This window comes from Chinchilla lanigera, unplaced genomic scaffold (genome assembly GCF_000276665.1).
Source record: "Chinchilla lanigera isolate Chin_1 unplaced genomic scaffold, ChiLan1.0 scaffold00057, whole genome shotgun sequence".
Lineage (NCBI taxonomy): Eukaryota > Metazoa > Chordata > Mammalia > Rodentia > Chinchillidae > Chinchilla > Chinchilla lanigera.
The window spans coordinates 4,981,227-4,990,321 of record NW_004955458.1 but is presented as its reverse complement, the minus strand read 5'-3'; the positions used below and the strand labels follow the sequence as shown (position 1 = coordinate 4,990,321).

Genomic DNA, 9,095 nt, shown 5'->3' with positions numbered 1-9,095 from the left:
GGCTACTTCTACCATACAAATCAAAAGAAAAAAAAATTTCTAAAACATATTCTAAATTGGTATTGGCATAATACACTCTCTGTGATGCTCAGGTAAACATATGCCAATTCTTTTTTTTTTGGTTTTTCTCCGGTACCAGGAACCGAACTCACGACCTTGCGCTTGCCAGGCAGGCGCTTTGCCGCTGAGCTAAATCCCCAGCCCTTCTTTTGCCTTATTTTCCAGTCAGCCTTTACAGGAAAGATAACAGACATAGTCCACAAGGGCCACAGTGTCACCTTCAAAGGACAGTCACCCGCCCTCCTCTCATATAGCAACATGGTCACGTTTCCAAAAATAAAGGCAGGGATTAGGATTGCATGTTCTTGGAACAACTGTTCTGGTTTATTAATACATTTTTGTAGTTGCCCAATTAACCCCCAAGCCTGGACCTTAATTCCTCCACTACAATATTAGATATCACTGTAGCTCCAGGAAACACTTCTTTTCCACTAAAATGATAGCTTGCTGCTTCCTTGAGATTTCTTCAGGGATGCTTGTCTGGGAAAAAAATGCACACAGACGTGAAATGGCAGCGATACCTATGCACAGGCTTCCAGCTCCCAGTGACACAGCAGTGCAGGGAGGTGCACACAGAAATAGCCTCTCATATACTTACTAGCTCATTTTTTAGTTGAGGGGTTTCCAAAGCTGAGACTATTCTTTTCTGAAGATATCCTTCCTCCCCCTCAAAAAAGGGGAAAAGGTCAAGATACTGATTTCTATCCCATAATTTAGGAAACGTTACTTTAGATTTTATTTTTCTGGACATTCTTTTCCATAGATTTGGTTCCTAGGGGTAAGGAATAAGCCCTATCAGTCTTCTACCCTAGTGATTTAAAAAAAACTAAACACAAAACAAGAAATCGTTCTGCCAGACATAAATGTCATCTGTTTGTATTTATGTGGTTTGCTCTGCCCAATCGACCTTTCTGCCCAGGTTTAATGATGCCACTTAAAAAGACATTCACACGTCCCCTCTCCTTTCAGAGCCTTCAAGCTGAAATTGATTTCCTTATTCATCCCCTTTCTCTCCCTTCCACCTACTCTCAACCCAGGCTCGTTCCCCCAGCCTGATTATACAGAAGTGCTGTCACTGGGCAGTGGGTTTTTTTTTTTAAATTGCCACGTACATTAAGAAGTAGCGACAGTTCAGCTGCTAACGGATGCCACCTGCTTTTGGCTTGAGGAAGAGAAGCATAAAAATCACCTCATCAACAGAGTAGTGCTCTGTGTCCTCGGCTGAATGAAGGAACAATGCTCCAGGCCGGCGGGGGAGGACTGGGTGTGGGGAAGAGCTCAGAATAGAGGCTGCAGCCAAAAACCCTGGCTTTGTTTTTGTTGGAATTAGAGAAAATAATGTGAAGACTTTATTCCTTTCCTCCTTCTCTTTGAGCCCTCGATAGTTCCTCGTGGCTCCATGTTGGTACAGCGCTCCCTCTCCTCTTACTTTGGCTCACCCCGACCCCCTTACATAGCCCCTGCCTTTGCTGGCCCAGAGCGTTAGGCTGAGATTATGAGCTGCCTTCTTGAAAAGCTGTAGATTTGATTGTTTTTGTGATGGCCCCTCAGGTAGCAAAGAGGAGTTTGAATAAGGTCAATTGCAATTTCGTTGGTAGAGGATGTTGGAGCTACTGGGGTTTTTAGGGTAGGGATATAAAATGCCTCGAGCAACCATAGGAAGGGGAGGGTTGTTAAATGCATGACACTCCACAACTGTGCTATTTTTCCTACAAGCCATACTGATGAATACCCTGTCCCTCTTGGCAGGGGATAGGGAGAAAGATATGAGCCTATTGTTCTGCGTATTTGTGCTCTCTGGATGATCCCTAGAGGATAAGGGGGGCCCAGATTGGCTTGGGAATAGGATGTGACAGATGCTGTCTCTCCTGAACTCTCAGACCTCCTGCCATTTCTTTTCCTTTCTGTTGACTGATACCACCTAAGAAAAGCAATCACACTCACCTCCCAGCATGGTTAGTGCCCAGAGCTGCACATTTGCCATCACAGGAGGCAGTGTAGTGGCAGCAGCAGTGGCAGCCTCGGAGCACTGAGGGATCTAGACGGGGAGGTCAGAAGTAAACCCTCAAGCTGGACAGTCGCATGTGAGGAAGCAGAATTCCAGGCTGTCCCTCCCAGCAGGGACTGTCCATCAAACCACTTCTGCCTGATTTCTTACTTTGTCTTTTATCACGAGGAAAATTTAAAATCGGCATTCCACCTCATTGTGCCCTTCTCTTTCTCTGTGAGTAGGTGAGGCGTCTGTGGTTTCCAGTGTCTAAACCTTAGGGTGGCATTCTGTCCATCGCCCACTGGTGTAACCTTCAGCTGACATGGCTCTCCCATTGTCCTCTGGCAGTGCCCTCGTTCAAAATCTTCTCATCTGTTTCAGCAGCTTCCTGAATGGTCTCCCTGCCACTAGTCTCCTACCCTTCACAACCTGCATGTGGCCATGGAGCGACAGCTCCAGAGCACCAGTCCTGTCTGAGCCAGTTACCCAGGATAAAAATCCACACATCTTACGAGAATGCATTTCACACTCTGACGTTAATTCCCTGTGTTGTTGTTTTATTTTGTTTTGTTGAGACAGGGTCTCATTGTGCAGTTCAGGCTGGCCTTGAACTCACTTTGTAGCCCAGCCTGGCCTTGAACTTGCTATGATCCTCCTGCTTCAGCCTCCCGAGTGCTGGGATTGCAGGTGTGTGCTACCATGCCTGGCTGACATGAACTGTTTATTTAATGTCTAACTTCTTAACCGTCCATCCTGTGAGGGCAGTGACTGGGCGTGTTTGTTGTACACTGGGTGCCCAGCATAAGTACTGGAACAGAATAAATGTTAGGTAGAATTTTTTAAATAGATTTGTCTCCTGCTGCTTCCTCTGCACAGGCCTTGTGCCTTAGCACCTCAAATCATTTGTCACTTCCCAAATGGGACATGCATCACTATGACATCTTCTGCTTGAAACGTTTCCCAGCTCACCCCATTCTTGTCCAGGAAGTATTGCTAAGTCTGGCTTCATGAAACTGTATGTATACATCTTCTCCAGAATGGTCAGAGCTCTCTGAATCATCTGTAGCCTTGCACATGTCTGCAGACCTGGCTGATGCCCCAAATCACCACCTGTAATTGAGCAATCTGACCTTGATACTTGGTAATGCCCCGCTTCGACGAAATAGAGTATTTTTTCTGCCAAACATGAAATCGTCTGTCACCAGGTGAAGGCCAGGAGAGCATTGGCATCTGGGACTCGTCTCCCTTCAGCTGAAGTTTCCACTGATTAGGAGAGAGGGAATCAGAAGCCAAATCTGCAACCGTGTCAGATTTGTGGCAGGACATAGTTTGAGAGACCCTGGGCAAGTGGATGGATTTGCTTATAGGCTTTTCCACTCAGGGCTAACTAGAAGACCAAAATACAACCTGAATTCTCAATCGACTGCTTTCTTCCTGCTACTCAGGAGTGTCACCGTCTGGACCAGGTGTGGTGGTCATGCAGCTGAATGTCCCTAATGGACCCCAGCCTCCCCAGAACCCATCCATGGTCCAGTGGAATCATTGTAAATATTATAGCATGGACCAGCGGGGTCAGAAGTCTGGAGACCTGTACAGTCCTGACAATAACCCCCAGGTTAGTCCTCTAACCCAGTCTTGGCAAGGGAGGGACTGTATTCTTCTCAAGGAACATTCTTTGTCATTGATTGAACAGCCTCTTTTACATGTCTTGAGTATTTTGCAGAAGAACTGGAAGGGAACATCTTTTTTTTTAAGGAAGGTGGCAGAAGCAGTGTATCCTAGAAATGTTTGTTCAGAGAATGTTTAAAATTGAGAGGCTGAAGATGTAGCTTAGTGGTAGAGCAGTTGCCTAACAATATGCAAGGCACTGTTCAACCCTAGTACTGTAAAACACATACACATACATATTCATGCATTTGTGTGTACATACATACAACTTAGTTAAAAACTAAGAAAGCAGTTTGAAGGAACCGTCTGACTTTGGCAGAGTTTACAAGAGAAACTTAATTCCTGAAAAAGGAGAATATAAAGCCAAGCCGTGCAAATGTGCAAAGAATAATGCTTAGTATTTATGTGATATGTGCTTCTGTCTTCCACAGGCCAACACACAAATGAGCAGCAGCCCCGTCACATCTCCTACCCAGTCTCCAGCACCCTCTCCTGTCACCAGCCTCAGCAGTGTCTGCACAGGACTCAGTCCCCTGCCTGTCCTCACACAGTTCCCCCGGCCTGGGGGTCCAGCACAGGGTACGGGGTTGTGTTCGGGTCTGATGTTGTGGAATTCACCCTTCACATTTTATTACTATTTGGGGGTTCAGAGGTCAGCAAGAGGCAGGAAGCAGTGTGGCTGATGTGGTTCTGGAAGCTAGCCCTTCCATTAACATCCCAGGACACTTGTACCTCTGTAGTGCTGCCTTTACTTAATCTAGCTGGACCTGAAGGTACACACCTAAAATATCAGCTACTCGGGAGGCTGAGGCAGGAGGATCACAAATTTGAGTCCAACCCAAGCAACTTAAGACAGTGTTGCAAAATTAAAGGGGTGGGGCACTAGGGATGTAGGTGAGTGTGAGGGCCCTGGATTCAACCTCTAATATTAGGAGGAAAAAATCGCCTTACTCCAGCCTTCCTTTATACACTTACTACTTACCTATAAAAAGAACTAAGGAAGCCAGGAAGGGTGGTATATGCCTGTCATTCCAGCACTCAGGAGGCTGAGGTAGGAGGATCACCAAGAGTTCAAGGTCAACCTGGGCCTCAAAGTGAAATCAAGAGCAGCCTGGACTACATAGCGAGACTGTCTCAAAAAAACAAAATAACCTGGGGAGATGCTTGGTGGGCTATAACTAACTAACTAACTAACTACAGTTTAGACTAACATCAGTACCGAGCTGAGTGCTGGGTATATGCCGCTGTGTCAGAATAGTATGGTTTTAAAGGAGGGAGCGCTGGGCTTGGGTTAGAAGATTTGTGTAGCAGTTTTGCTTTCACTGTGGACTAGCTTTATGATGTTAAGCAAGTTGCTTAAGCTTGGAACTTCATCTCAGTTCTCTAATCTGTAAAGTGGGGCTAACTATGCATAAGATAGGAAGAGTCTTCTTATCTGCTTTCTTGGATGTCACAAGCAATATAAAAATAAGATTATAATATGGTTTTAAAACTTTAAAATGTTCTAATATTGTAATATTTGATCAGTAATAGGTAACACTTATGATGCTAATATATCCCAGGTATTGCTATAAGTGTTCTTCATATCTTTTATTCATTAACCTTCCAGAAGACCAAAAAGGGGAGAGCATCCCAACACCACATTTCCAGCAGCAGAGCCAGTTTTTTAACCTAGGCAGTCTGTGTTCAGCTTTGTGCTCTGGTCTACTGCACTGTTTTTTTTCTCTCACGTGAATCACTGGAACCCTGGGTTTGGCAGTAGAGACGATATGAAAGATAGAAGACATTCACAAGGGTCTGTAGGCTTCTTTGCTGGTCATTTCTATAGGGCCTTCTGTCTAGAATGGGCAGCACCCTTCTTCAGTAGTGAGGAAATCTAACGGCCCTAGCTGTAAGGTACAGCCAGAAGCAAAAGGCTTTAGGAAGAGGGACAACCCTTAAATCAGTCACATGGTCATGCCTATCATAGAAAAGTGTGCTATCAAATCTTTATAATATCTGAAATCTGAAATAAAAACTGAGATCTTCTAATAGTCATACCATGAAACTCAAGCTCCCAGAAAACCATCTGCTCTTATTCCCTAGGTGATGGGCGCTACTCCCTCTTGGGCCAGCCATTACAGTACAACCTGTCCATCTGCCCTCCCTTGCTCCACGGCCAGTCGACATACACAGTGCACCAGGTAGGAGTGTCCACTATCAGCTTTAGGACCATAAAGCACCCCCGCCCCGGAACCTGGGCCTGTCTCTCTGAGCCACCTACTTCAGCCACCTGGGTGGACATCCCACCACAGGATGGATGAGCCAAGGGGAGCTTTACCCCACCCCATACTCACTACTCTCACCCTACCCCAGTACCGAGACAGAAGGACTCTTCGTTTCTCATTGGCCCTCGCTGGCCAGCCTGACTGCCTGACGGGGCGGAGTCCTCAGGGTTGGGTGCTATTCAGTCCCTCAGGCAGACACTGGGACACAGTCCAAGTCAGTGGTGTTTACTTGGAGTGAGAGTTGCCTTTCACATGTTGAAGGGACAAAGCGGATTGAAGCATGGAAACCGGGGCAAGAGACAAGCACTCAAATCTGCCTCCACGGACCTGGGAACAGCAGATGTTGGTGAGTGGCAGGACACCAGATCTCCAAGACAAGGTGCTCAGCCCCTGCCCCTCATGCCAGCCCAGGGTAGGCGGAAAAGCCACCTCAGAGAAGGGGCTGATAAGGAAGCCTTTTTTTTTTTTTAATTTTAAAGAGTAAAAGAAGGATAACATAATAATAGGGGGGCTTACCAAATTACAGACAAAGTGGTAGGAAAGGAAGCCTTTTGTGCTCAAGAGTAAGCAGAAGCTAGAAAGTGAGGTATCTTAGTTCCTGTTACCAAGCCATTCCAGGCCCCAAGGCAGGTCATAGTAATAATCGGAAGTAGCACCATAACAGGAGCTGTTAGGACTTACTAACCAGCAGTCTTCAGGGAGCCCCCCTCACCCCAGTATAGGACATCGGTGGGAGACCTCCTGTAGGAGGTGATAGAAAGTTGGGGCGTTAACTGTCCTACAGACCTTCCACGCCAGGCCTACAAGGTCTACTGGAATTCTGTCGGGATCAGTTTGCTGAACAAGGAATGGAAGGGAAGCAGACTAGAAGAGAGAATCTGTGTGGTCTGACTGCTGCGTGTGAGGGGAACAGTGGAACCAGCTTCAGACTGATCTGCTGACTTTATTAAAGATCATTAGCAGAAGCCACATTCCCTCCATCACAGTGACCCCCTTGAGAGAGAACTAAGATGTAGGTCCCCCGCTCACAAACCTGAGAGATGATTCCTAGTCCCTTCTCGCACACCTCTCTGGGATGGAAGAAGAGAAAGGTTCATTTTTTTCCCCGTCCTAGTGGTCCTCATCGGAGTCTGGATGGTAAGGCATCTGGTTGATTGGAGGAAGGGAGGGAAGGGCTGAGTGGGAAAAGCGCAGCTTTTGAGAACATTCTGTACATACGAGGTCAGTGGGATACCTCTCTGTTAGGCTGCTGTCCAGGGCTTACCGACCTCTCACAACTGTGTCCTCTCTCCTCCCCTTCCAGTCCTGGGGCGGGTGCTGGAGGTGACAGATCTCCCTGAGGGCATCACCCGAACTGAGGCGGACAAACTCTTCACTCAGCTCGCCATGTCCGGCGCCAAGATCCAGTGGCTCAAAGATGCTCAGGGGCTGCCTGGCGGGGGTGGTGGGGACAACAGTGGGACTGCCGAGAATGGCCGCCACTCGGACCTCGCTGCCTTGTACACCATCGTGGCCGTGTTCCCCAGCCCCTTGGCTGCCCAGAACGCCTCCCTTCGCCTCAACAACTCCGTGAGTCGCTTCAAACTCCGAGTGGCCAAAAAGAACTATGACCTGAGAATCCTGGAGCGAGCCAGCTCCCAATGAACAGAAGAGGGGGCGGGGCTGGCGGGGGGCGGGGCAGGGCGGTGGGGGCTGCGGTGGGAAGTGAGGAGGTGGACACCAAACCACAGCCTCAGATCTTAGGGATGAAGAAACAGACTAATGGGCACCAGGCCCCTTCCACACTCCCCGCCACGGGTGCCCCGTTCCTCCCTGGTTGCCCCCTCTGCTTCCCTCTCCTTCCCGTTCTCTTCTGTCATTTTTTATCTTTTCTTCCCCCATGAAATTAATTTCTTTTATAATTTTTGGTCAGGTAGAATTGGGAAGGTCCCACACTCCCTCTTCTATTTCACCACGCAGAGCTCCCTTTCCTTTTTTAGTCTTTATGAATATATTTATATGGACCGAATTAAGAAGAAATTTGATTTCCCCATTTTCTCACTTCCCCGATCTTGCCTCCTCAAACTCCACAGTTAAAACGGGACCCCCAACTCCCAGAACACTTGTGTATTGTTTGTTTGAGGTTCGTGCCGCAGTAGCAGACACAGTATTTAATTGCACATACAGATGTTTGCTGGGTATATTCACTGTACATTTTATTTAATCTGGTTTTTTGTTTGTTTGGGGGCTTTGTGGGGGGAGGTTGGTTTTGTTTTTAAATATAAAAAAAAACTGTCACTGGACTTCAGTCACTGTTTCTCTGTTGCGGCCCCGATGTGGGTGGGGTTTGGAGGCCCTGGGTAGGTACAGCCCCACAATTGTTGGGGGGATTTGTCCGGGGTTGGGATGGGTTCCCCCGAAACGTGTGCGTGTGTTTTCCTGACAGGACTCCTGACCCACCCTCTCCCTTGTGCACAGTGCAATAGGTGAGTGATTCTCTGGGGACCCCACTTCGGGGCTTTCCCAGCAAAGCAGTTCACTAAGCGCATCACTATCGCTGGGCCTCTGTGACCACATCAGAGGTTCCTTCCAACCTGTTAATTCTGACACTCATTTAGGGCTCTCATGGCTGAGCTGGGGGTGGGTAAGTGAAGTCCAGAAAATGGGTTGAGGTGCCGGCCTCATTCCTGTCCATCTAAGCTTCTGAAAGTCCTTCAGGGATGGAGACCTTGGATTTTCAATGCTAAGGCCAGAGGATTGCGCTCCACTTGGCAGAAACAGAAATGGATGTTTCTTACAATAAAAGCTGTATCAGGTGAAATTGCAGTGCCAAGACGCTGTAGTATCCAGGCGTCCTGTGGCTGAAGAGAAGTGAACAGAAGTCACCTGCCTGCAAGACTAAGACTGTCTTCTCTTTGGGGACGCCTAAGGCATCCTTGTTGCCTACAGTGTGTCAGAGCAGGGCCATTACAGAGCTCCAGACTTAGACCCTTTAAGCAGCTCTTTTCAATCTCACCATCCCTTAAAGGGAAACAAGCAGTGGAAGTAAATGACAAAGCTTGTAACCCTGGAGACTCTTGGATCTGGGTAGCTGTATCCCTAGCCAAGCTCCCTCAAGAGCTTGTCTGACC

General features: G+C 47.6%; 1 protein-coding gene across 14 annotated transcripts in view; it reads left to right on the top strand.

The window, feature by feature from the left end:
* R3hdm2 (R3H domain containing 2) overlaps positions 1-8,355 on the top strand; it is a 145,443-nt gene extending 137,088 nt beyond the window's left edge. For 8 of the 14 annotated variants that reach the window (XM_013520859.1, XM_005397358.2, XM_013520856.1 and 5 more), the window contains 5 exons: positions 3,496-3,665; positions 4,150-4,297; positions 5,804-5,901; positions 6,247-6,331; positions 7,289-8,354. In XM_013520859.1, the coding sequence (XP_013376313.1) occupies positions 3,496-3,665; positions 4,150-4,297; positions 5,804-5,901; positions 6,247-6,331; positions 7,289-7,629 (842 nt within the window). In that variant the 3' untranslated portion in view covers positions 7,630-8,354. Of the gene's footprint in view, positions 1-3,495; positions 3,666-4,149; positions 4,298-5,803; positions 5,902-6,246; positions 6,332-7,288 lie in introns of all 14 variants that reach the window. The other 6 variants (XM_013520860.1, XM_013520855.1, XM_013520858.1 and 3 more) reach the window with 3 other exon arrangements.
* The last annotated feature ends 740 nt before the right edge of the window (positions 8,356-9,095 follow it).